Here is a 23829-nt window from a genome sequence, read left to right as displayed (position 1 = left end):
ATTAAAGGTCCAGTAGTGTGTCAAACTTGGTCTATTATCTCTATAATTTTGCCTCCTGTGCAACCTTTTTCTCCCCCTTCATTATCTAGTAACTGCCGTAATAAATCAAAAACCTCAAGGTAACCTGCTTGGAACCTTTCTGCCCTTTTCGTAACCTTTCCATTTCCAACACTTTTTCTGTCCTTGTAATTCCGTTCACCCCCCTTTCCCAGTCTACTTCCTAGCCTTCCTAGCATGCTTCACCAAGTTCTCAATCACCTTCTCAAACGCCTCCCGATCCCCAATCTTCTCGTCCGTCTTCTTCTGCCAATAATCCAGCACGTCCTTTGCCTGAAACTGCATCTTCTCCAACCTCTCCACATGCGCCCTCAACTCCTTGTCTGTCATCCCGTTCATCGCCTCGTCGGTGGTCATGCACAGCTGCCTTGCCTTTAGCAAATCCAAACTCTTCTCTTTACTGTCTACTCCCTCTGATGTCTGAGGTTGTTTCTTTGACGCCCTGGGGGGTTTGAGGTTTCCTTGGGAGTCGACCGATGTTGTCGATGCGGCCGCACGGACGCGGGAGACACTCCTTGAGTCGCCAGATTGGAACGAGCCATTGGATGTTGACCGGTGGAGGGAGGGGAGGACGAGTTTCTTTTGCTTGGAGGCGGGCAGGATCTCATCTAGGTCTACCGGCACGCCGAGGGAGACCAGGAAGAGCCGGCGGATGCGGGAGCGGATCCAATCTGGGGGTTGGAGCGGGGGAGGGGCGACGAGTTGGGACCAGAGGGAGGCGGACCGGGGGGTGAGGAAGACGGGGTTTTCGTTGGAGAGGGAGGGCAGAGGGTCGACGGCGTCTGGGGGTGGGAAGAGGGCCGAGAGGTAGGGCTCGGTGAGGGTGTGGATTTCGGAGGGGTCGAGGTCGTCAAAGGTGGGTATAGGCTGAGATGGACAAAGTTAGCATATGATATATAGGTTGGATGGGCAATGAAGGCTTACAAATGATAGGGCGGGGGCAGCTGGTGCCGGGGCCGGAGCTGGCGCCGCTGCTGGTGGAGGAGGTGCTGGCGGTGTCTCCTCGACTTGTTGGAACCCGTCGTCAAAGTCACCAAAGTCATCGTCGTTGCCGCCCTCTTCAAAGTCGTCAAAGTCATCCCCAAAGTCGTCATCATCATCTTCATCGCCCTCCACCGCGTCATCTCCACCCTCGGAAGGCCCCAGTGACGTGGGGCTGAGTGGCGCGGGTCTTTTACTGGCATTTGACGACTTTCTTCTGGAGCGTGTCGACACAGGAGTACTTAAAGACGGTGATATTGGGGCATCTACGCAGGAAAACCACACGTCAATACCGGCTGAGCTATAGAAGAACAGAAAAGAAAGTGAAAGCGTGTAGAGCAGGCTGGCTGTGCTAGAAAAAAAGGCAAAAACTACGCATCCGTACCATTATCTTCCACCCTCTTCCCGTCAGCCTTGATGGTAACATCCGGATGCGGATCCGACTTGTGTCTCTCCTCCACCTCCGGGTGTGTCACTGAGCCCTCAGCATCTGGTGCCTCCTCCACCACTGTCTTGGGAATAGGGTGTCCGCCAGGGGTGGGAGACCGGGCGTGACGTTCCGGTTCGGCGGGTGTTGGGTCGAGGGGGTCGGGGATGATGGCTATCTCGTCCGGCTCGGCATCCCCTTCTCTCTTGCTGTAAGCCTCGGTGCCGGGAACTTCCCCATAAGCAGGCTTGTCATCGACCCTCTCGACTCTGGTTCTCGGGATGGGTGACGGAGGCGCTGACCCAACTGGCCCAGACTGGGCGTCGGAATAGTGTTCTTCGGAATCGGATTCCGCTGGAAAAAGTTAGTTTCGCGCATTGTTTCCAAGTAAGAAGTAGAAAGAAGTCTGGCAATAGTACCTAGGTCATGAGCACCAGGGTCAACGGTGCCACGCCTCTCAGGAGGCGACAAGCTGTTTCTTCTTTCAGATGACATGGTGTCTGTTGTGAGAAGAACGAAGATTGTATGTGTGTTCTTTCCCTCAAAGAGCAACGGTTTCTCAGTGGTTGGCGGTTTCACTGAGAGACAGGTGGGCGGGAGGGGTCAAAGGGGAAGGGGAACCTTGAAGGCTGCAGGAGTTGTGTTGTGCGCAAAAGGGTGGTGAGGTAGCACTCCTGATGCACGATTAAGTGGCGGCAGAAGCAGGGTCAGGGTTTTGGATCAAGTTGGGTACGCATACATGGACGTAGTTCTTTTGTAAACTGACGAGACAAGACAACCGGGAGGGGCCAGGTCAGGTCGGCTGATCAGTGACTTGCGAGTTGGAGTTGAGCAGTGTGGAGGGACGATGGAATCCAATGCGGAGCTCGAGATGGTTGTACCCCACACGCTAGACTAGTTGAATGGGAGGAGAGTGGGGCAATGCACACTCTCAGCCTTGTGCTCTGTGCAACGTTGGGTGGATGCTTGGCACCTTGGGCGCGTGCAACTGGTGAGGCTGACGGAGCTTTTTTCCTGGCGCGGTTCGACAGCTGCCAAAAAGTCCAATCAATCGCGACGCTCTGCTTTGCGCTTCTGCATCGAAAAGTCAACAATCGAAGCGACTTTGCTACAGCAACATCTCAACCCACTTTCTTGCGATCAAAGCTGCGGTACGTCTCAGAATTCCATCAACAAGGCCAATTGCATCAACAAATCTCGACATCGCGACCAAAGGGTGCTCTCTTTGCGCTCTCCCTTAGCTGCCTCTCCAAGCAACTGGGGTTGTGTTGGGCTGCTTGGAGCTCTTATCGCCTCTCTTCTAAGTCGCCAACTTCAAGACCCCGTCCTTTTCCCAGACTTGCCATCGTCGATCGGAAGCATCACGACCGTAAACATGTCCTTCACATTCGGCACACCATCATCCAACGCTGGCTCGGGTGCGGCGAACACCTCAGCGGCGCCGGCTGGGGGTAGCATATTCGGAGCAGCTTCAGGAGCTACAGGAACCACAGGAACTCCATCATTCTCTTTCGGCGACCCAAGTTCAGCCGCGGTTGGATCGACCACACCAGCCGGCGGTAGTCTTTTTGGCAACACAACAGCCGCCGGCGCCGCGAAACCGGCTGGGAGTCTTTTTGGCACCGCCGGAGCCTCGACTGCAGCGCCTGCCACCGGAGGAGGCCTGTTTGGAGGGGGTGCTGGAGCTTCAGCAGGAGGCAGTTTATTCGCCAAGCCTGCTGGGACAACAGGGACGACTGGAACTACTGGGGCGATGTTTGGAGGTGCTTCGACTGCTGCCCCGGCCGCCACGACAGCAGCTCCATCGTCCCTGTTTAACAGTGCAACTGCTGCCGCTCCAGCGAAGCCGCTTTTTGGAGGTGCTGCTCCTGCCGCCTCTGGCACGACTACAGGGACACCAACAACGGCTGCTGGGGGTTTGTTTGGAGGTGCGTCAACCACACCAACGACTGCCGCCGCCGCGAAACCAGCCGGTAGCTCACTGTTTGCAGGTGCCGGCGGCAGTGGAGGAAGTCTGTTTGCGGGGGCCACAGGTGCTGGTGCTACATCAACTCCCGCTAAGCCATTGTTCGGCGGTGCCGCCGCCGGTGGATTGGGCTCAACTACCCCGGCCGGCGCTCCTCCAGCGGATGCCGCGAAGCCAGCAGCCGGTAGTTTGTTCTCGACGGCTAATACCACGACAAAGCCTGCTGTTACTGCCCCGGCCGCCGGGGGCCTATTTGGTGCAACAACCGCCCCGGCGGCCAGCAATCTCTTTGCACCCAAGCCGGCTACCACTGCAGCTCCTGCCACCACCGCCCCTGCTGCTTCGACACCGGCAACTGGTGGTCTTTTCTCAAACCCTGCTGCAACTACTGCTCCCGCCGCGACAACTGCTGCTGCCACTACGGCCCCAGCGGCCGGGGGTCTCTTTGGTGCTGGAGCTGCTACTACTACGGCCCCAGCGGGTGCTTCCAAGCCAGCCGGCACTCTGTTCGGAACGGGAACCCCGGCGACCACCTCGGCGGCTACTACCTCCGCCACACCAGCCGCTACCACGGCCCCGGCAACCGGGGGTCTCTTCGGAGCTCCCGCGGCGGGCACCACAGCGCCTGCTGCCACCACAGCTGCTGCTACTTCCTCTGCTCCCGCAGCTGGAGGTCTCTTCGGACCCAAGCCCGCGGCTACAACCACGACCACCACCTCCGGCCTCACACCCTCCAACCCAGCCCAGACAGCCGCCAACCTCACAGCCTCCACCCTCGGCCCCGCCTCCCAGCTCCCCCGTCTCAAGAACAAGACCATGGACGAGATCATCACCCGCTGGGCGACAGACCTGTCCAAATACCAAAAGGAATTCAAAGAGCAAGCCAACAAGGTCTCGGAGTGGGATCGCATGCTCGTCGAAAACGGCGAGAAGATCCAGCGCCTGTTCAACTCCACCCACGAAGCGGAGCGCGCCAGCAACGAGATTGAGCGTCAGCTCCAGGGGGTGGAGAGCCAGCAGGAGGAGCTGGGGGCCTGGCTGGACAGGTATGAGCAGGAGCTGGACGAGCTGTATGCCAAGCAGGGGGTGAATTTGGCGCGGGAGGAGCAGATCACGGGGCCGGATCAGGAGAGGGAGAGAACGTACAAACTGGCGGAGAAGCTGACGGATCGGCTGGACGATATGGGCAAGGATTTGACAAAGATGATCAAGGAGATTAATGACATGAGTGGGAGTTTGGGGAGGGGAGGGATGAGTGATGATCCGGTATGTTTTGTTCTGTGTATAACCCCTTGTCTGCTGATGGTTTACTGATGTCTTTTGAATTGTGTAGCTCTCTCAGATTGTCCGCGTCTTGAACAGCCACTTGACGCAGCTGCAGTGGATCGACACCAACGCCAAGGCTCTCCAGGCCAAGGTCCAGGCCGCGCAGAAGACGACGGGGAATATGGGCGGTGGGAGTGTCAAGGAGACAGAGAGCAATGCTGCCGAGAGCTTTTATCGGTCCTATCGGGGGGGCGGTTTCAAGTAAAATCATCATGATGGGGTTGAAGGAATGGCGGGGAGGTGATGGAAATATGTAATCAGTCCTCAACAGGAAGGGGGGTGGGAAAGTTGCCCCGGAGTATTAGCGGTTAACAAACAACAACAACAACAACACAAATGATGGGTATCATTTGGAGTGGATGGGTGTTGAGGGTTTTGTGTGAGGGAGTTTTTTGTTAAATGGAAAGTTTTGTTAGTTTTTTCTGATACTGGTAGCTTTGGTAGCTAACAAGATTGAGGGTATCACTGGGCCTTTGGCAGAGATAAGTGATTTGTAGATTTGTTCAAGTCTGCTATTTTTCGAATTTGCGTGCAAGACAAGGCTGTGCTGATCGCAAAATCAAGCAGGTAGACAAAGTCAAGAGCAGAAAAAAGGCTATGTACTCGTACAACTGAGTTCACAATTCATGTCAACTCATTATCCTCCTATTCTCTCTCCTCTTTCTTTCCTGGCTGTTGTTCATGGTTGGTGCCATGATTTCATTGAGTGATGATGTGGCTGGTCAAATTGGAGTTGACAGCCAAACCGAGAAGAGCGCGTGGTTATTAATCTTGTAGATAAATATTTAGTTGTGCTCGCCACCCTGCTCCTTGGTGATCTCGTCGCTGTTTTCGAATACATCAGTACCGGGAGTTCAAGGGTATAATGGAGCCTGACTACTGACATGTGGTCAGAGAGCTTCTGGAGGTGGTCCTGCTGCTCCCTGAGCTTTTGTCTGAGGGCGATGAGCTTCTCCTTCTCGCGCTGGCGGATGGCAAAGTCCTCCTGGGCCTTCTCGCGGCGCTGGAAGGCATCACTGTTTTGTTTACCATGTTAGCTGATTATGGACTCTTCCCTGGTTTTTGTGATTGATATGCGTGGTAGTTTGGAGACAAATAGGAGGGGTATGCCTGAGCCGGAGTTGCCACCGGGATACACCTGGCTGCAGAGGGGAAGGGAGCTTCGGCTCGGGCCAGGGAGCTAGGGAGGTTGATGTCATGACCCTGCTTTGCTCTAAATCCTCATCCGTAGAGCTCCTCTCTTCCCCCCGCGAGCTCCGGCATATCCTCGTGTCTGTATTCCTTCGTGATTGTTGGAGGGGCCGGGTGCGTCATTATGTTATTGAGGTAGAAGGAAGATGAACGTACCCCTGGCCGCCGGTCTTGGGGGGAGCGCCGGTGTCACCAGCAGCCATGGCGCGCGAGGTGATCGCGAACGAGCGGGAGAAGAGCGCAGGGCGGGCGACCTTGGTGAATGATGTGCGAAGCATTGTGATGGTGTTGTGGGGGTCGTCTTTGAGAGTTAGAAAGGTGTCAGCAGATTGCAATTAGTCTTGAATATTATACGCCGGTGGTTTGTTCAATGACTGGGAGAGGGAGAGAGAGAGAGTGGAGGATCTTACAACTGGGAACAATTGTTTTCAGTTTCTTGAGATGACGGAGTAGTTCTGGGGAGAACCGATGGTCTGATCACAAGTTTGAGCAGGTAAGCTTCAAAGAGGAAGTGGAGAGCTTTTCTACCTTCGGGAGTTCCCAGCAGGTCGAGTGGACGTCAAAGCTTCCGTCGAAGCGGGACAACACGGCGGGTTCGAGGTTGATGGCCCCACTGTTTTGTACAGCCCACCTTGTTCGTATCGGCTATGACGGGGTGGCCTGAGGCAGTCACCCCACTGATGAGCGGCAGACACTGTTGTTGACAGGCAACGGAGCTTTGATGTTCATTTGCAGGGATCCCCGTTGCCCCGCAGTTTGTATCTCCTCAGTTTCTCAACCTCTCATGATGGCACCGATAGAATAGCTCTAGAACACTGGCTAGGTTCAGGTCGTATGGGAAGTGTTCTCGGCCTTGGCTCGTGAGAGTCAACATACTATGGCTTGCTTAATCATTCTACATAGCCACTCTTGATAGTCCTATCTCCAATGCCCAAAGCACCCCAGGCAAAGGCTGAGATAGACCAAGTTAGCAATGACAAAAAAGGATTCGCTTGTTTCATCGGCGTTGATATTCTGAGCCATATTTGCAATTCATTCCGAGCAAGCATTGCGGTCGTGTAGGAGCCGACCTAGGAATGTGAAGGGTCCCAATCTGATATATAGGATCACGATTTGACTGCTGAACGTTCTGGAAATCTATCTTAACCGATGCCAGGTAGTAGTCGGTGGAACTGGCTGCCCGACCCCTCTGTGTGTTGGCATATGCCTGACCGCCATAATAAACTGTAGGTAAGAGCAAATAAACCTTGGGGGTTTGTGTATGTTGGGGGTTGGAGGGTGATGCTGGACTGGGACTTCTCTGATGGGATGTGGCTCGGTGTTTCTTTTTATGGCGATGTGTCTTGACATTAGGATTGAGACAAGGCAGCAAGTTTCAGAGACGCCACTCCTGAATGTCGCAAGTTGGCGCTGGCTGATGCCAGTCAAGTCAAAGCAGTGACGTACTTGGACCTGGCGCGTCGTTTGACTTGTCACGTGTTGATTTTTCCATCGGGTGGTAATCGGGTCCTAAACAGGAGTGGACGAGGGGGGGCAGAGGGGCTTTTGCACAGGCCCCTTCGCCCACCCAAATTTCACTGGTCGTCACCCCGTCCAGGCCAGCCCACCCACGGCATCCCGCTCGCCTTGTGGTTGTCGCTGGTGCTTTCCGCCTTGCCCCTTCCCTCATTTCCAACTTTGCATCCAAAACCGGTGACTCTACTCATTTCCACCCTTCATCCCCAAACCTTCAGACGTTAGACATCGTCCACTGTCCACCAACTTTCTACTCACGAACCTCGCTCCGCGAACACTGCGCTCTCCCCAGAACAACACACATTACTCGATTCCTTAGTTCTACCGAAGGTGAGTCTGCAGCATTGCCGTCCCCGTCCCCCCGTCTCCCCCCCCCCATCCGCCTCCGCTGCATCTACCAGCTGCACCGCTGCAACACCAAAACCTGGCCCCTCTGTCGTCATCGCCACTGCGACCACATGCCTCCTCTGGACGATGAGTTGTGGAAGGCGGCATCGAGAGAGGGCTCCTGGACGCGGCGAGCTCATGGCATCTTCAATTGCCCCTTTTCGGCGGCCAACACACGAACGACGCCCAAGGCCTGGACAGGGCTGCGCTGCGCATGCCCCACCGAGAGCGGGGAGCATCCTTTGCTTGCTCAAGCCATGAAGTCAGCACGGTGCTTGCGCAATCGCATGCCTATCGCAAGCCTGTTGAGATTGTCCAGAACGACCGACACTTGCTTCCTGCCATTATTTTACAATTCTTCCTTGTTCGCCCGCACTTGCCCATCACGGCCGACATTCAACACACATTCACCCTCGAAGGCGGAGCTCACCGATTACCTACATTGCCCTGCTGCCTTAGACAGTCTGAACCAACGCGCGCTAACTTACCACTCAACTTACACAGATAATCATCAAAACCGACAAAATGGGTCATGAAGATGCTGTCTACCTCGCCAAGCTCGCCGAGCAGGCTGAGCGCTATGAGGGTACGTTTGTCAAGATGATTTTGGCCGTTTGTAGGGTCGCATTCTGACGATTTGACGCCCAACAGAGATGGTTGAGAACATGAAGATCGTTGCCTCCGAGGACCGTGACCTCACCGTTGAGGAGAGGAACCTTCTGTCCGTCGCCTACAAGAATGTCATTGGTGCTAGACGCGCTTCGTGGAGAATTGTCACCTCGATTGAGCAGAAGGAGGAGTCCAAGGGCAACTCTACCCAGGTCGGCCTTATCAAGGAGTACCGCCAGAAGATTGAGGCCGAGCTGGCCAAGATCTGCGAGGACATCCTCTCCGTTCTCGACAAGCACCTCATTCCTTCCGCCAAGACTGGCGAGTCCAAGGTCTTTTACCACAAGATGTTCGTGCCCCTCGATTCTCGGCTTTTGTATACCTCTAACAATCGCACAGGAAGGGTGACTACCATCGTTACCTCGCCGAATTCGCCGTTGGCGACAAGCGCAAGGATTCCGCCGACAAGTCCCTCGACGCCTACAAGGCTGCCACCGAGGTTGCCCAGACCGAGCTTCCTCCCACTCACCCCATCCGTCTTGGTCTTGCACTCAACTTCTCCGTGTTCTACTATGAGATCTTGAACGCTCCCGACCAGGCTTGCCATCTCGCCAAGCAGGCGTTCGATGATGCCATCGCCGGTACGTAGGGTCAAAGCAAGCAAGGAGGTATAGGTACTGACGATGTTGACTACAGAGCTCGACACCTTGAGCGAGGAGAGCTACAAGGACAGCACCCTTATCATGCAGCTGCTCCGCGACAATTTGGTATGTGCAGTCCGATCTAGACGAGGCGGTGCGACGTGCTAACGATTATGTGCAGACTCTCTGGACCTCATCCGAGGCCGAGCCTCCTGCTGCCGCTGCTGATGCCCCGGCCGCTGAGGAGGCGCCCAAGCCTGCCGATGCCCCGGCCGAAGAGGCTCCCAAGCCTGCCGAGTAAAATTTGTCGTTTGTTTTCTTTGTCTCTTGATAGTGATAACCCTGGTTTATCGTTGGTGAATCCCCTCGGCGGAAATGGTGTCTTTGGAGTGCGGACTGGAGATGCTCTCGGGTCGTTGCATGTGTTTAGGCAAAATACAGACTTAGGAGGACTTGTATGAGGCGGTGATTCGCGGTACCTTGAGGGCTAGAGCGCAGCATACACGGAGGGTTTTGCTTTTCCTTTCTCACCCTGCTTGCCTTTTAGACTCTTCGAGACGGGAAGACCGTCTGGACAAGAAAATCCAAACCCCTTCCCCCACACGGCAGTACTTTTTATACTTGGCTTGTAATCGGCAGTCTTTTGCACCCTTAGGCTGCCCTATAGATTCTGATATACCCAAGTGATTGCTTTCCTCGTGACGGTGTTTTGCTTGCATTCTTTGGTGTCCTTCCTTAGTGGATCACAACGAGGCCCTGAGACATCTTGGTCATCTAGCTGGAGATCCAGATCAACATTGAGATCCTCCACCCCTGACTCGAAAAGAGCGAGTGACGTAGCCAGCTGCATGCTCTCAACTTTGGGTGGGTCTTGAGACTCGGCTTTCATCTCACCTGTTTGTGATGAGTCCAGAGATGGCCTTTGCTGTGATACTGATAGAAGGTGACATTCTTGAGGACTCCAGCATCTTGAAACTCCACAGGCTGTTCCCTGTTCCGTTCAAAGACGTACGTGAGGTTAAGTATAACCCGGTGCCCTACTCATCACCGCCAACTATACAATGCCAGCTATAGAGTTTGGAAACTCGGGTACAAAGAAAAGGCATCATTGCATGACCAGCCAGTTTGTTTTATCAGAGTTGCAGAATCTCTGTCTTTTCGAGAATGATGTATTATGTGTGCGTGTCAAATGTGTAATTGCCCACCCGTCTATTCCGCCCATTCCGTAGTATCACTTCCTCTCCGCAGCAGGTGTCTCCCCCTTTTTCTGTTCTGGAGTCTCCCCCTCCTGATCTTGATCTTGAACAACAACACCAAAGACAACCCTGAGCCACAAACTGCAATCCTGACAGCCGACGACAACCTCTTCCAACCCTCCATTTGCCGCCTCTTCGAGATCTGATTCGTGAACTAGGAAGCCTTTGGGGTTGCCGCACCGGCAGGGTTTGTACCACTCATCTTCCTCCTCCCTTTCATGATGAGTGAGGTCGTCCAAGTCGATTGTTTCGATTCCGGTTTGGAGTTTATGTCTCCCTAGCGCTGCTGGGCCAGAACCCGAGGAGGAGAGGGATAGATCGTGGGCTTGGCGGAGGGAGGGGGTGGAGAGGGTGGTGTAGGCTAGTGTTATTTCGTCTATTGTCACTGATGGGGAGGAGGTGGTTGATTTATCTGGGTGGTGAGCCAGCAGGGCGCGGCGGTAGGATTTCTTGAGGGTTTGTTTTATCTCTTCGGGGGTGAGGCCGCTGGAGAAGAGGGAGGGGGGGAGGGAGAGAGTGGTGTAATGGTTTCGTGGTGGTGGGGTGTCCATTTGGGGGGGCGTAAAACAGTGAATAATGTGGGAAAATGGAGGTGATGGTATTGATGTTCGGTGGCGGTGGTGAGTTGAGGTAGACTTGAGTTGACGATGTAGTTGAAAGGGTGATGAGATGAGCAACCACGAGTGAGAAATATTCACAGAATCACGTGCCTCTCTACTGTGTCTTCAAAGCCATGGATACGAAGTCGAAAAGTCTATAGTAGAGACGTAGAAGAGATTATGTCCTCTACAGGAACATATTGACCGCAGCTGCAGTGGCACACGATGCTCAGAGTAGGTACCGATCACTCTTCACATGAGAGGAATCCACTCTGAACTAGGATTGTTTAAATATGCAACGCCACAACGCAGGAATCGCTATGTCCATGTCACTCAGCACGCCCTCTAATCCCAGCCCAACCCGTTGTTTTGCACCCAAAGTGATGAATTTTATGGGACCCTGGATATCTACTCGCGTGGATGTAATAAAAGCAACCCGTTTAAAAAGGAGTCTAGATATAAACCCCGCCCAGCCATTTTGGTTCTCAACGCCAGAAAGGGCCAAACCAAGTTAATTACTCTAGGTCGCCCCAAAGAGAGATCATATGCCATGTCCCTGATGCCACCTCATATCCCGAAATGTCCCGAAAACTGTGCACGCGTTCAATCATCATCATCCGTCCGCTGCCTTGGCTGGCGGCGACGGTCGCCCGGGTAACCACTGCTGATACCAGCGCCAGCGAGCTTCTTAGCAAGCTGCTCCTCCTCGGCCTTCCTCGCCTGCTCAACCTCAGCCTGGGCCCTGCGCACAGTGCTGGTGAGACGGTCAACAACCAGCTTGAATTGGTCAATTCTCGTGCCCAACTCGCGCCACTGCTTCTCACCGAAAACACGGTAGGTGGTTCTGTGGACAAGGAAAACCTTTTGCTTCTGAGACAGTCTGCCCTCGACAAGCTTGGCGCGGACAACATCGATTGTCCACATCTCAACGTCCTCGGAGGGGATCTGGAGAGCCTTAGCGATGTTGGCGTAGGGGATCTCGCGGTTGGGCGTGCTGGCGGCGAGACTGGCGAAAGTAAGCAGGCGCATCTTGCGCTGCAGCTTCTCGTGGTCAAGCTTCTCCTTCTCGATCCAACCCTCGTGCTCCTCTCTGAAGTCGTTGTAGTCCTCAAGATCTTGCTCAGTGAAGATGTCGAGAAGCTGAGAGTAGATGGGCTGAGAGTCGCTAAGCGCCTGAACGCTTGGGAGGGCACGGAGATCCTGGAAGTCGAACCGGGTGGGGGAAGAAATGGCCATCTTGAGAGCCTTGAGAGAATACTTCTGGGCCTCCTCACCCTCGGCTTCCTCGCGCTCAAAGGTGGAGAGGGCCTTCAAAATGTAGTAGTATGACTCCCTGAAAATTTAGTTAGCCAGTAATCTTTTGGCATGGCTCCTGTTTATACTCACTCATCATCGCCAGCCTCAGCAGCGGCATCAGCCACATCGATATAGAGCTTGCGCTGATCCTCCGCGTTGGTCTCCCAATCGGCAAACCACGCCTCCAAGTTCCTTAACCGGGGCTTGAGAAGCTCGTACTGGCCGTGTTGGCGAATGAAGCGGATAATCTGCAAGAAAACATTGTACCGGACGGGGTTCGTCTTGTCCAGGAGGTTGAAGATGGTGCTGAGGGCGCTCGCGGCAAGGGTGAAGCCGTGGCTTGGCGAGGATGTGATGGGCTTGAGAAGGTTGCTGCAGACAGCAGGAAGATGTCTCTTGGGCTCGTTGGACTGGAGGACAAGGTGGATAAGGAGGTTGATGGCACCAGTGAACTCCTTTTCGGGAACCGTATTCAACACGCCGGAGGCCTTGACGATAGCCTCGAGAGCATCCTCGTTCTTCTCCTTCTCCAACAGAGGTCTGACCTCGTCGCCAACCTGGACGGCATGTTCAGTCTTGGCCGAGTTGGCCTGGATGTAGTCGGCCATCTCCTGGGCCAGCTCGGCGAAAGTGCCATCGACAAAAATTAGCTGAGGGGAAGCCATTCTCGCGGTGTTGTCGGCGTGGGGGGTGTAGGATAAGCTGTAAAATTCGAGAAAAAGTGCGGCGCCTTTGACGACCGAGTCGGTGTACTTGGTAGTGTTGTGGTCCGAGTAGTCGCTCAAATCGGACGGGGTACGGTCGGAATGGAGGTCAGAGAGGGGCTTGGACCGACCGATATCGTGAAAATCTTCTGGTATTGCTGGCGGAGAAATCGCATCCAGAGACTCGTAGGGCGGTAGGGGGCCCGGCGGGAGGGTTCGGACTGGTGGGAGCACTTTCTTTGTCGATTCCTGGCCCTCTGCTGCTTTCGCCTTGTCAAACCCTGAGGCGGCAGAATCTTGTTGCCCCGCATTCAATGCCATTTTTCTCTGGATCTGTGGGCGATAAATCACGTGAAAATAGCGCTAGGCGATAAGAAGATAGTTAACCGAGAGGCGCTAGTCTTGTAGTAGAAGGCGGGGCAGTATCGCCAGCCTGAGCTTTCACTTGAAGTCACTTTTGTCAACAATAGCATGGCGACAATAGTGGGCGCAACAATAGCTCTCCTTCTTCGGCGACAACTCCAGCCAACAGCGTGAGATGCTGGCCGGAAACATCAGGCTCAAAACTGGCCATTGATGATATCAGCAAACACTAATGGTATTCTGAAGGGATCACCAGCACTATAACTCTCCCAAGCCTCAGTAACTATCTCTTCGCAGGATCAGGGAATAAAAGTCGACAAGTACTCATGCAAAAATACCAACCGTTTCGAACCGCTGAGCTCCAGATGTCAACCCTGCCTCGACCGACATCATGAAGTGGAACGGGGCTTCCTTGCGCCACATTTGGTGCAAGTCAAGCCACGAGCTGGTTACTTTGCAGAGGCGGAGCTTGACAGCTGCCGATCTGCCGCTTAAAGGGGCGGGTCTCTCACGCTGACTGGCCCTCAAGAAAAGCCACGAGGTGCTGTTGACCGAGAATAAAGGGTCAGAAGAAGGGGTTGCTGGGCGAGCAGACTTTGGGATTTGGGTCTTGAAGTCTTAGAAAATCTTGAAAAATCAACATCAAAGGCAACAGCTGACAGTCCCAAGGAGTCACATCAAACTTTCAGTGCGAAGCCCACTTGACCCCAGAAATCTGGACATGACCAGCCCTACGGCAAGACAACAGCACGCCCTCGGTGTCAGCCCCTGCATCAGCTAAGCATCCTGGTTGCGGCGGGTCATTCAAAAGCCCACTGCAAGTGTTGACTGTGGACAAGAAATTGGGAACTGCCGCAATGAGGTGTGTGCTCTCTCGCAATTTCTCGACGGAGCCACCTTCCAACTGCCTTGAACAAGCTTGATGGACCATTTCGAAGGCATTTCCCTTACTCTCCAAGCCTTTCAACGGTCCTTTAGAGCCTTGGCATCTTCAACCTACCATCTTCCAACGCAGACCTTTTTCAATGCCTTTCAAATAAATGTCTTCCAACACTTGCCGCGCGATGCCCTTAACCTATCTCTTGACGCCCTTTAGCTACGCTTGACACCTCACGACAGTTGTACAAGAACTTTCGACCATTGCTTGACGTCTTTAGGAACTGGCGATACTTGTTATTTTGTCCACTCTCGACGATCGTAGACCCCGGTCCCCTGAGTCAGCCGGCGATTGGAGGTGCTCACTGGAGCCTAGCGCACTGTGTACACCAAGAGGCCGCTGAGGCGCTGAGGCGCGGTTCGTTCCTTACCAAGCTCCCGCGAGTGATGCTATGATTTCTCGAGGCAGGAACCACAACGTGCACACCATTCCTTCCTGACATCCACTACCTAGCTCACCCGCCCAGTCGACCCCATTTGGCTGTCTGCCTATTTAACGACTGTCGCACCTGCTACTTAATCACACTATTACAGGCTCCTATACAGCCCACGCCGTCATGGCTCCACGATCTGAGGCCAGTCAGCTCAAGCGAGGTCGCGCCGTATGTACCCTCTTCTTCTATGGCGTCACTGTCATACATCGACATGTTCCGCCGATTAATCTCTCTTCTCCTTCAGGGCTCTACGGGCGACGATGCTCCCTCTGAATCATTCAAGAAGCCCCGCCGGTCCGAGCGACTCTCGCAGCGCACCGACAACGACCTGGTCAAGACACCAGTCATCAACAAACAGCATCTTCCATCACCCGTGACACATTTGACGAGCGAAGGAACCGATGAGTTTGCCAAGGAAGCCACGGCGACACCTTCAGAGGGCCGCGTCTCCCAGCGTCGCGATGAGTACATGCATTCTCAAGTGGCGGCCCTCAGTTCTCCTCCCCAGGACACGCAAGCGTTCAGTCAGACACACGTAGACCCCAACGCACCGCTCTCCGATGAGGTGGAAGATGAGGTAAAGGAAGGGGTCTGGGGATACCTACTTCCTATGGACACCCGTTACGGAGGCACATGTGTGGTGATGAGGAAGAGAGGGTCTTGCCCTCCTTCTGAAACCGTGGCCGGCGCCGTCTCCGGTGCAAAACAGCCTGCTAGAAAGGGCAGGGGGGCTCTTCTCAAAGAGCAGGAGGCTTTCGATCAGAAGCAGAAGTCAGGGAAAGGGCTCTCCTCTGGCGGTTATCTCATTGGGAGACACCCCGAATGCGGTAGGTTTCCAACGCACAGTTACTACTGTGGAAGACGGTAAGACTGACAGTCAGTAGACATCCAAGTTGATGATCCGATAGTTTCGAACCGTCATTGTCTTTTGTTTACAGAACACAAGGGAAACGACACAGTTGTGATTATCGAGGATCTTTCCAGCAATGGCACATACGTCAACGATCAGCTCGTTGGGCGGAACCAACGGCGTGAGCTGAAGGAGTATGACGAAATTGCTGTCATGGACAAGGCCAGGTTCATTTTCCGGTATCCCAAAAACCGACATGCCAATGCCTTCTTACAGCAATACACGCCCATCGAGAAGCTGGGAAAGGGCCATTTTGCCGAAGTATATCTCTGCATTGAGAAATCCACAGGGCAGCGCTATGCTGTCAAAGTCTTCACCAAGACACCAGGGGTGGAAGAGCGATCGAAAAACGAAGGCCTCCAGCAAGAAATTGCGATGCTCATGGGTGTTAGCCACCCGAATGTTCTATGCCTCAAGGACACCTTCAACGAACCCAATGCCGTCTATTTGGTGCTGGAGCTTGCGCCGGAAGGAGAGCTGTTCAACTACATTGTGAAGAAGCAGAAACTGAGCGAGTCTGAATGCCGGAAGCTGTTCACCCAATTGTTTCAGGGTGTCAAGTATTTGCACGATCGGAACATTGTGCACAGAGACATCAAGCCAGAGAACATTCTTTTGGTGGACCGTGACTTGCACGTCAAGTTGGCAGATTTTGGGTTGGCCAAGATCATCGGAGAGGAATCTTTCACGACAACACTCTGTGGGACGCCCAGCTATGTGGCACCAGAGATCCTAGCAGATACCCGGAACCGCAAGTACACCAAGGCTGTTGACATCTGGTCACTAGGTGTGGTGCTTTATATCTGCCTGTGCGGCTTCCCCCCATTTTCGGACGAACTCACCAGTGCTACATTCCCATACTCGCTGTCTGAGCAGATCAGGAAAGGGAAATTCGACTACCCATCACCCTACTGGGACCCAGTTGGTGATCCTGCTTGTAAGTAGCCATTTCCCTGTATAACAAATAGTTGGACAGGATGGACTAACAACTGTGTAGTGGATCTCATCGACTCCATGCTAGTCGTCAACCCAGAGAAGCGTTTCACAGTAGATCAGTGCCTGGCTCATCCCTGGATGACAATGAAGACACCTGGTGTCAACGACAGTACTAATGGTCTTGTCAGCGGCATCCAGGGCTTGGATGTTACGCGCCGCGGTGTCCAGAGAGAGCGGACATTGTTAGCCTCGATTAACATTGTTCAAGTTGTCAACCAGATCCCAGGGGGCGACAAGCCCGACGTCAAGGTCTATACCAAGAACCCAGAAACCACACCCAAGAAGGAGCCCAGACCAGACGATGCCAGAGACCCGGATGAGTTTTCCCAACTAGGAGGAAAGGGCGACCAAGTGCTTTTTGGGGATGACGGTGATAGCCGGTATTCCGTGAATGATATTACCAACAAATCGAAGGCGAAGGGGAAGGCTAACGGGGCAAAGTAAGCTACTAGGCCAGAGATGGGATGGAAGGAATGAGGATATGCTTAATATTTTAGGTGTGGGATTACACAGAGGGTTCGGACGAACAGCACAGCGCAGGTGTGGATCATGTCTGATCGCGTTTTCATATATGTTTTTACAAGGAGTTTTCAGGGTTGGGTTTATATCTCTACATGGTTGGCGTGTCGGCCAACAAATGTCTGCTTTTGATATCTGTTCTGCAAGGGATGATGGGATGGGATGGAGGAAAGGAGATGGGTTTTCTGATTCTTGGAGTTTTGTATCAGTTTTCATATTTCCTATCACTGGTGGCCGAGGCCCTTGTTCTAGTCACTGCTGTTCAGTTATTAGTTTGCCATTTTTTCTCAGCGAGACACCCAGGCGAATCAACAAAAAAGTTTACATTATGGGTGCGAGTGCATAGTGATGGGTCAGCCAGACAGGCAGAAGGGAGATTCATAATATTATATTAGATAGCTGCTAAAGTTGACTGTTTCTATCCATACAAATGGCAAGATGTTTATGTGACTTTTGGGTGGTAGTACAAGTAGGGTAGGATTATACCAGACCTCCTTTACAGAGGGTGACATCATTTCTCATAACTTTTTAGTTGGGAAGGGTGGTGATGGTGTCACTTGACTGTTCTCGTGTTGGGAGTGTTCCTGCTGATTTTTTTGATTTCTCCCCTCACAAACTGGGCAATGTTGAAGATGGATGTGAGTCATGCTGTTTTGGTCAGGAGAAGGGGAAGAGGGTTGGGTGTTTGCTAAATGGAAACCGACAAGTTTGACGCCTGGTTCAGAGAGATACAGCCAGTCTGACTACTGGCCCTGGTAGGTTTGCCCCTTGATTACCGTGTTCCATACTCGAGATATTCAGTTTGTAAGCTCGCCCCCGATAGCCTCTCTTTCTTTGAGGTGTTTTCAATGACGGACACGCATATAATGAAAGTATGAGTAGTTCAAACGAAGTTGTTGAATGTCAGATTCCTGTGCTCTGTTCTTCAACCTCTTCAAACCCAACCAACTACCTTACCCAAAAAACAAAAACCTCAGTCCTCCTTATGCTCGCCAGCTAGATGGATATATAGATACACGCGCATGCCTCCAACAAACAAAAAGGCCAAAATACCGCCCCGCTCATCATTACAAAAATCATAACAGTAAACAAGCCCCCCACCCAGATATCCCAATCTTCACTTCCATCCGTAATCAACGCAAAATAACTCATAGTAGGTACCCATGATAAATGCAAGAAAATAAAAGCAAATATCAGAAACTCATAACAAAACATTATCTCTCTTTTCAAACTACCTACAACCACATCCCACCAACCCACTCCTACTCCCAATATCAAACATCCACCCAGAGCACCCAATACTATACCAGTCATTAACAACAACAAAAAAACCTCATGCTTTGTAAGAAGAAAAAAAACAACTCAAAAGACCATTACAACACAAGAAGTAAAAAAGAAAAAAACTACCTCTCAACGCCCTACTTTCCAAACTACCCCCGCCCCTATGTGTCCCAATCAATCACATCATAAACCCATAAAAGAAATAATCAATATCCCCCCTCTGCCCTACTCACTCACCCCCTTCTTCTCCCTCTCCCTCTCCCTCCCCACCATCCCCCAAAAAGGCATCACCACAACCCCACAGGCACCCTATCGTTCCGGGATCGGGCTCTTCGCCAATCTCCCCCCCGCGCTTACCCTCTTCTGCAGCCTCGCCTCCCTCTCCCTTTGCAGCTTATCCCCCGCGTTCAACGTCGACCCCGCCGGCAAGGAACCAACCCCATCATACGACCCCCCTCCTGCCCCTCCTGCCCCCGAAGCCTCAATCGCCGCCTTCCTCCCCCTCTTCAGCTCAATATACCCCTGCGCAGCATGGCTCAGCGGAATCTGGGGCATCTCCGCCGGAATCTCGGCCCCGTTCTGCACAAGCAGCTCCGCGATGGGGAAGGGGATAAGCTTGTCCACCGTCGGTGACGGACCAGGCGTGACAGGCGGCGACATTGGCGCTGGGTCAGCCGCCGCCAACGCCAGATACACCGCGTGCGTGCCGCGGGACTTGTCCGTGACGTTCGGGTTAGCCTTGAGGGCAAGGGCGTAAATGACCTGCTGGATTTCGTTCCTCTTGATCGCAGCCAAGAGCGTCTCATCTGCCGTGGCGAAGCGTGACAGCGTGGTGGAAATGGGCTCGACAAACGCCCTGTCGACGTATTTTGACGTGATGAACTTGAGTCTTTGCTCACGGGTCGCCTGGGCGGTGAGTTTCATGGCAGGGTCCAGCTTGGCTTCAAACACCATGTTGGACACCCTGTTGCCTACAAGAAACAGCAGCTCGATAATGTCGGGCGTGAACGAGGTGGTGTCGAGGGTGAGGGATCGAATCTTGCTGATGTGCGTCCCGAGGGACCGGTGGATGCCGCTGCACTCGATGCAAACAATGATTGCCAGGTTGAGCGAGACCCATTCGACCTTGTTGCTCGAACCACAGTCGGCACACCACGAGTTGCCCTGATCGTTGTCCCGGAGTAGCTGGAGGAGCCTGTCTGGCCGTTCCTCAAAGCTGCTGCTGCGCGCCGTCGCTGGGCGGGCGCCGACAGTCGTGCGCCGGGTTGGGATCCCCCCAGAGTTGTGATGGTTGCCGTGCGAGAGGGACGGACTTTTGCCAACAAACATCGAGCCAAAGTCCATACCACTGAAGCTTGAGTCGCCGGGGGCTGTTGATGGCGGTCTGTCCTTAAAAGAGCGACCTTCAACAGCGCTCTGTAATGCATTATTGATAGCCATGATCCAACTATTCATATCTTCTTCAGATGTTGCTTGATAAACGCGCTTGAAATGTGGCGTGATGACTTCGAAGCAGAACCGGCGTTCCGCATTCCTTGCCTCTCGTACTGATGCCAGACGCAAATCGATCGGATCCATGTGGAGGTCAAGCCTCTGTTTCCAGTTGCTATACTCGGACAACTTGCCTTGGTCCAGGACAATCCAGAATCTCGGAGAGTGTCAGTGTATTGTAATATTGATGGGATAGTGTGGGTCAACGTACTTGTGCCAGCCCTGCTTGTTGAGATTTCGTGGATCTACATGTCCACCTGGCCTGTTCAAGGCCCACAGGAGGCCTTCTTTGCGGTTGGAGGTCTCCTTTTCAAGCTGCGCTATGTGCCCAGGGTCGCGTTCCTCAAGGTCGCGGATTCCCTTGAATTTAGCATTTTGTTGGGGGCTACCCACGACATGTTGCGTCAGGCTCCCAGGAGACCTCGTCAGGTCCGCAGGAGAGGCACCCATGTTTCCTGACGAGGCTGGTTTGAGCTGGGAGCCGGTACTATTCGCACGACCAAGCTCAGAGTCAGAATTGACTGGGTTTCCATTGGGAGCACCCCCCTCTCGCGGCCCGGCCGAGGTGAGCGGAGGTTGAATGTCTGGTTCATTGTAGTTAAGATTGCTCTTCTCGAGCAGTCTTCTCTTCTCCTCGCGTTCCCGGCGCTGATACTGATACTCCTTATCCGCCTCCAAAACTTCGGTGGATAGTGCTTCGAGCTGTGGCAGTAAGTCTTCAATCTTCTTTGAAGTGTTGAGAAAGCACCTGGCCTGGGCATCGGCATATTTGGTAAGATGCGAAAGAATTTCCTGTTCCTTGCGCCCGCCAGATAGATCCTGCATAAACGAGGAATAGTCAAAACGTTTTAGTTCGAAATTCTTCCGTTTGGTCTGGTACTTGGTGTCGCTCTGTTTCGCCTTGACGGAATCGTGTCTCTGGCCGAGGTAGCGGCTGACATAGGCGTAAAAGTCTTTACTTTCCTCTTCGAAATCCCGCTTCTTGGATTCGGCCTGTTTGATGTCGATCTGGTATAACTTGCTCATCGGTTCAATGACAATCCTTTGTATATTCGCCGTGTTCTGCCGCTCATATGATAAAATCTCGCGGGCGATCTTGTCAAAGTAGTGCTCAATGGCTGGCTTGACGGCGTTTGCGTTGGTTGAGGACACGTCTTTCAAGGCTTCCATGAAAGCCGCAAATGCATCGTTGGCCTCCAGTTGCGCAGCATGGACATTTTCGGCCTTCTTGATCAAACGCTTCATCTGTGATCGCATATTGCCTGTCTTTTGCTCGAGAGCCTTCATGGTTGCTCGGAAAACGGGACCATCATCGGAAACTGACATATCCTCACCGGGGCGTGGGCAGTCGACCTTGATTTGCTCCTTTTGTTGGGTTGGTGCCGGAGAAGGCGCAGGCAACGGTTCATGAGATATGGTGAGTGGAGAGACTAGCTCTTCGAGCTCCGGCACTGGACTGATTCGAGCTTCGACCGATTGTGAAGACACTACGCGGACCTTTGGTGGAGCGCTCAGCAGAATGGGTGGTATTGGGGAGCTTGGTTGGCTCAGGTAAGGCGATGTGTCTGGAGATGTAAGCCGCAGCCCCGTGATAGATATGATACCGCGAAAACATAAGACTTACTGGCCACATAGAAAGAAAATATAGCCAGGGGTTCCAGTCGGTGTGCGCGCTGGTCGTACTCGACAAACTAGGGGAGCCTCGTTAGCACCCTCCAATATGGCAAAGCGTTGTGAGAGCACGCACAGTGCATGAGTTTCGCCAACCGCCTCCTTTATCCTCGTTGTGCTTTGGTGGCTTCCATTTCCAAGTCCAGTCAAATGTTACCGAGGGACTTCCCTCTGTTGAATATGTTCCGACAAGCTCGACATTGGGGTTCTTGTGCAGGTTTGGATCGGCGTGGAATTCTCGAGTAACCAAGTTCTCAACTTCGCGGGCCGTTGGAGCATACACAAAGGTAAGCCCTTGGATATTTGTATCGACAGGAGCTACGGTATCAGCACTTCCTGAGGGACTTCGAACGAGCTGCTGCGATCTGCGGAGGACGAAGGTGAAGGTGAAGACGAGGTCGTCTTCGTTGTTGAGCTTCAACAAGAAGGCCGGACCGGCTGCAGAGCTGATCGATTCTGGGTCCTATAGGCAAACCCAAGTCAGCCAAGTCCATAATGGCAAGCTTATATCATGGAAAAGGGGCGCGAACCAGGACAAAATCGACAGGACCATTGTCGCCAGACGGCCGCATTGCGGATATTCTGGTCGCAGGATATGCATTCGGGACTATGTTTATTGAAGTGCGTTTTCTGGGGCTAGTTATTACGACTGAAGAAATAGATACTGAGAAGAGAAAGCAGTTAGCAAGAAGTGTTTACACAGGTGTTTGGCGCAAGACAGGGGCGAACGTGGCTGCTGTTGGTCAAGCAAGACAAGAGGAACCTACATCTGTTCTGGTCTCTAAGATAGAGCGATGCGCCCTCTTCGGGAGAGCTGCTGACGTTGCCCATCGTGACGGTGGGAGTGCTGGGAGCGGGCGCCGCTAATCATGCGAAATGTGTAAAGGGGCTGCGGTGTCGACAGGAAGCTGGGAAACAGTCGGCCGGTAGGTATTGCGAGGACAGGAATGGTGGATGGAAATCCAAACGAAGTTTGGCGGCAGCGGCTCTCAGCGGCGCGGCGGGGTTGCCTTCCACTAGTTCACTGGGGTCTGGGGGTCTGGGTCGGAAGGGACGCCGCGCACGCAGCATGAGATGTCTCTGAAACCCTGCAACCTGGAACCGCACACCCCCGGAGGTACGGATCGGCCCCTCTGTATGACCAACTACTTCCTACCAGCTCAACGGCCACCTTAAGTCCACGGCCCACGGGACTAGGTTGGTGCCCCCCCAGGTACCATTTAGAGAGAAACAAAGATATGATTTGCTACCCCTCGAGATTCGACAATTTCTTCCATCGGAAACAAAGGCGGTTTTTACACGGAGAAGGTTGTCCGGGTCGTTGTTGCTGCAGGTACTTGCCCAGACACGGGACATGGCCCGTTACATATTTCAACTCCAAAGTGGTTAGGTATACTGCCTCGGTATCTTTGCCTGCCTACACCAGGCACCACTTCACCTGCTCTGTCTCTCGGTGATCCCTTACGGGATATGTGTATCACCCTCACGAACGTCATCTGCTCGCCAAGCCATGTGATGGTCCGTGTTACGACTTTCACACGTCCACCAAGTCTTCACTGGCAGGGGCTTCGGTTCAGAGTCGCACGAACACGTTGCCCCTGGAAGCTGAGACGTGAGACTTCTGTGCCTCTTCGGGACCACGAGACGGGGCATATTATTTTCAGCGTTGCCGTTGGGTTGACCCGCGCCCTTGGCCACCGGGCCCCGATCGTAGACCACCGATGAACAGTTGCATATGATGTCAGAGGTCCAGAGGCCCCTCCCGCACTATAATGATAATAGCACTTAATACGAAGTGCTCGTGAGGTCGTAGTGTTCAGCTGCCGTATATATACGTTGATGAGAACAGGCGGTTTTCCATCTCCCAGCCATGAAAACTGCGAGACACTTCGAAATTCACGAAAAGAACACACCTCGAGGTACTTCGTAAAGAGTGGGTTCTCCTTTGACTGGCATCTGATCCATCCAAGATGCAGTTGCAGGTTGACAGCCAGGGGACGGGCTTGGAGAACAGAGGCTAAAAAGCGGGGCAACGAGCTTGACAGACAAAGCCAGCCACGTGAGAGCCACACAGCCCTCTTCCGATGGTGGTCTCTATTTTGAGCTAATGAAAGAGAGACGAGGTTCCAGCCTCGCGAGCTGGCCTGGTCTAGAACAACCGCCGAAGAGCTGGGAGAGACTCCAAGCCAGATACAGGTCCTCCATATGTCGTAGGTCCGGGGACTATCTGTAACTCTTTGTCTGCAAGGGAGAGTTGCTTGACATATCAAGTG

General features: G+C 53.4%; 8 protein-coding genes across 8 annotated transcripts; 3 read left to right on the top strand and 5 right to left on the bottom strand.

The window, feature by feature from the left end:
• Positions 1 to 16: 16 nt before the first annotated feature.
• Positions 17 to 2333, bottom strand: QC763_107910 (uncharacterized protein). The gene is made up of 4 exons (XM_062907372.1): positions 1885 to 2333; positions 1424 to 1819; positions 982 to 1304; positions 17 to 924 (listed from the first exon to the last, which is right to left on the bottom strand). Exons 1-4 carry the CDS (start codon positions 1958 to 1960, stop codon positions 214 to 216), a joined length of 1506 nt encoding a protein of 501 aa, XP_062770318.1. The 5' UTR covers positions 1961 to 2333; the 3' UTR covers positions 17 to 213.
• On the top strand, positions 2031 to 5326 carry NSP1 (FG-nucleoporin nsp1). Its single transcript, XM_062907371.1, has 2 exons — positions 2031 to 4697; positions 4765 to 5326. The coding sequence occupies exons 1-2, from the start codon at positions 2841 to 2843 to the stop codon at positions 4960 to 4962; spliced, it is 2055 nt and encodes a 684-aa protein (XP_062770317.1). The 5' UTR covers positions 2031 to 2840; the 3' UTR covers positions 4963 to 5326.
• INH1 (ATPase inhibitor) lies at positions 5235 to 6648 on the bottom strand. Its single transcript, XM_062907370.1, has 3 exons — positions 6359 to 6648; positions 6105 to 6249; positions 5235 to 5773 (listed from the first exon to the last, which is right to left on the bottom strand). Exons 2-3 carry the CDS (start codon positions 6224 to 6226, stop codon positions 5437 to 5439), a joined length of 459 nt encoding a protein of 152 aa, XP_062770316.1. The 5' UTR covers positions 6227 to 6249; positions 6359 to 6648; the 3' UTR covers positions 5235 to 5436.
• An 858-nt stretch (positions 6649 to 7506) lies between these two features.
• BMH1 (14-3-3 protein) lies at positions 7507 to 9739 on the top strand. Its single transcript, XM_062907369.1, has 6 exons — positions 7507 to 7793; positions 8355 to 8436; positions 8502 to 8808; positions 8859 to 9100; positions 9156 to 9226; positions 9282 to 9739. The coding sequence occupies exons 2-6, from the start codon at positions 8376 to 8378 to the stop codon at positions 9399 to 9401; spliced, it is 801 nt and encodes a 266-aa protein (XP_062770315.1). The 5' UTR covers positions 7507 to 7793; positions 8355 to 8375; the 3' UTR covers positions 9402 to 9739.
• A 592-nt stretch (positions 9740 to 10331) lies between these two features.
• On the bottom strand, positions 10332 to 10907 carry DPH4 (Diphthamide biosynthesis protein 4; the record flags this gene model as incomplete). The annotated part of the gene is made up of 1 exon (XM_062907368.1): positions 10332 to 10907. One exon carries the CDS (start codon positions 10905 to 10907, stop codon positions 10332 to 10334), a length of 576 nt encoding a protein of 191 aa, XP_062770314.1.
• Positions 10908 to 11115: 208 nt separating this feature from the next.
• Positions 11116 to 14025, bottom strand: QC763_107870 (uncharacterized protein). The gene is made up of 2 exons (XM_062907367.1): positions 12342 to 14025; positions 11116 to 12288 (listed from the first exon to the last, which is right to left on the bottom strand). The coding sequence occupies exons 1-2, from the start codon at positions 13274 to 13276 to the stop codon at positions 11559 to 11561; spliced, it is 1665 nt and encodes a 554-aa protein (XP_062770313.1). The 5' UTR covers positions 13277 to 14025; the 3' UTR covers positions 11116 to 11558.
• Positions 12712 to 17863, top strand: DUN1 (serine/threonine protein kinase). Its single transcript, XM_062907366.1, has 5 exons — positions 12712 to 13746; positions 13988 to 15515; positions 15573 to 16535; positions 16596 to 17751; positions 17821 to 17863. Exons 2-4 carry the CDS (start codon positions 14876 to 14878, stop codon positions 17036 to 17038), a joined length of 2046 nt encoding a protein of 681 aa, XP_062770312.1. The 5' UTR covers positions 12712 to 13746; positions 13988 to 14875; the 3' UTR covers positions 17039 to 17751; positions 17821 to 17863.
• Positions 17864 to 17951: 88 nt separating this feature from the next.
• Positions 17952 to 23804, bottom strand: AGE1 (GTPase activating protein). Its single transcript, XM_062907365.1, has 6 exons — positions 22324 to 23804; positions 22087 to 22220; positions 21633 to 22019; positions 21510 to 21576; positions 20097 to 21450; positions 17952 to 20042 (listed from the first exon to the last, which is right to left on the bottom strand). The coding sequence occupies exons 1-6, from the start codon at positions 22385 to 22387 to the stop codon at positions 18704 to 18706; spliced, it is 3345 nt and encodes a 1114-aa protein (XP_062770311.1). The 5' UTR covers positions 22388 to 23804; the 3' UTR covers positions 17952 to 18703.
• Positions 23805 to 23829: the final 25 nt, after the last annotated feature.

Source organism: Podospora pseudopauciseta, chromosome 1, assembly GCF_035222475.1.
Source record: "Podospora pseudopauciseta strain CBS 411.78 chromosome 1, whole genome shotgun sequence".
Taxonomy (NCBI): Eukaryota; Fungi; Ascomycota; class Sordariomycetes; order Sordariales; family Podosporaceae; genus Podospora; species Podospora pseudopauciseta.
This window is presented reverse-complemented; position numbering and strand designations above follow the sequence as displayed.

Bases quoted from the DNA above. Each gene is read 5' to 3' on its own strand.
- QC763_107910 (XM_062907372.1), bottom strand. From the start codon at position 1,960: ATGTCATCTGAAAGAAGAAACAGCTTGTCGCCTCCTGAGAGGCGTGGC. The intron at 1,820-1,884 runs GTACTATTGCCA...AACTTTTTCCAG, and splicing joins CCCTGGTGCTCATGACCTAG to CGGAATCCGATTCCGAAGAA. The intron at 1,305-1,423 runs GTACGGATGCGT...TTTCCTGCGTAG, and splicing joins GAAGAGGGTGGAAGATAATG to ATGCCCCAATATCACCGTCT.
- NSP1 (XM_062907371.1), top strand. From the start codon at position 2,841: ATGTCCTTCACATTCGGCACACCATCATCCAACGCTGGCTCGGGTGCG. The intron at 4,698-4,764 runs GTATGTTTTGTT...TGAATTGTGTAG, and splicing joins GAGGGATGAGTGATGATCCG to CTCTCTCAGATTGTCCGCGT.
- INH1 (XM_062907370.1), bottom strand. From the start codon at position 6,226: ATGCTTCGCACATCATTCACCAAGGTCGCCCGCCCTGCGCTCTTCTCC. The intron at 5,774-6,104 runs GTACGTTCATCT...TAAACAAAACAG, and splicing joins CCCAAGACCGGCGGCCAGGG to TGATGCCTTCCAGCGCCGCG.
- BMH1 (XM_062907369.1), top strand. From the start codon at position 8,376: ATGGGTCATGAAGATGCTGTCTACCTCGCCAAGCTCGCCGAGCAGGCT. The intron at 8,437-8,501 runs GTACGTTTGTCA...GACGCCCAACAG, and splicing joins GCAGGCTGAGCGCTATGAGG to AGATGGTTGAGAACATGAAG. The intron at 8,809-8,858 runs GTTCGTGCCCCT...ACAATCGCACAG, and splicing joins AAGGTCTTTTACCACAAGAT to GAAGGGTGACTACCATCGTT.
- QC763_107870 (XM_062907367.1), bottom strand. From the start codon at position 13,276: ATGGCATTGAATGCGGGGCAACAAGATTCTGCCGCCTCAGGGTTTGAC. The intron at 12,289-12,341 runs GTGAGTATAAAC...CTAAATTTTCAG, and splicing joins GCTGAGGCTGGCGATGATGA to GGAGTCATACTACTACATTT.
- DUN1 (XM_062907366.1), top strand. From the start codon at position 14,876: ATGGCGTCACTGTCATACATCGACATGTTCCGCCGATTAATCTCTCTT. The intron at 15,516-15,572 runs GTAGGTTTCCAA...GACAGTCAGTAG, and splicing joins TGGGAGACACCCCGAATGCG to ACATCCAAGTTGATGATCCG. The intron at 16,536-16,595 runs GTAAGTAGCCAT...ACAACTGTGTAG, and splicing joins CCCAGTTGGTGATCCTGCTT to TGGATCTCATCGACTCCATG.
- AGE1 (XM_062907365.1), bottom strand. From the start codon at position 22,387: ATGGGCAACGTCAGCAGCTCTCCCGAAGAGGGCGCATCGCTCTATCTT. The intron at 22,020-22,086 runs GTTCGCGCCCCT...GTTTGCCTATAG, and splicing joins GTCCTGTCGATTTTGTCCTG to GACCCAGAATCGATCAGCTC. The intron at 21,451-21,509 runs GTAAGTCTTATG...TTACATCTCCAG, and splicing joins ATTTTCTTTCTATGTGGCCA to ACACATCGCCTTACCTGAGC.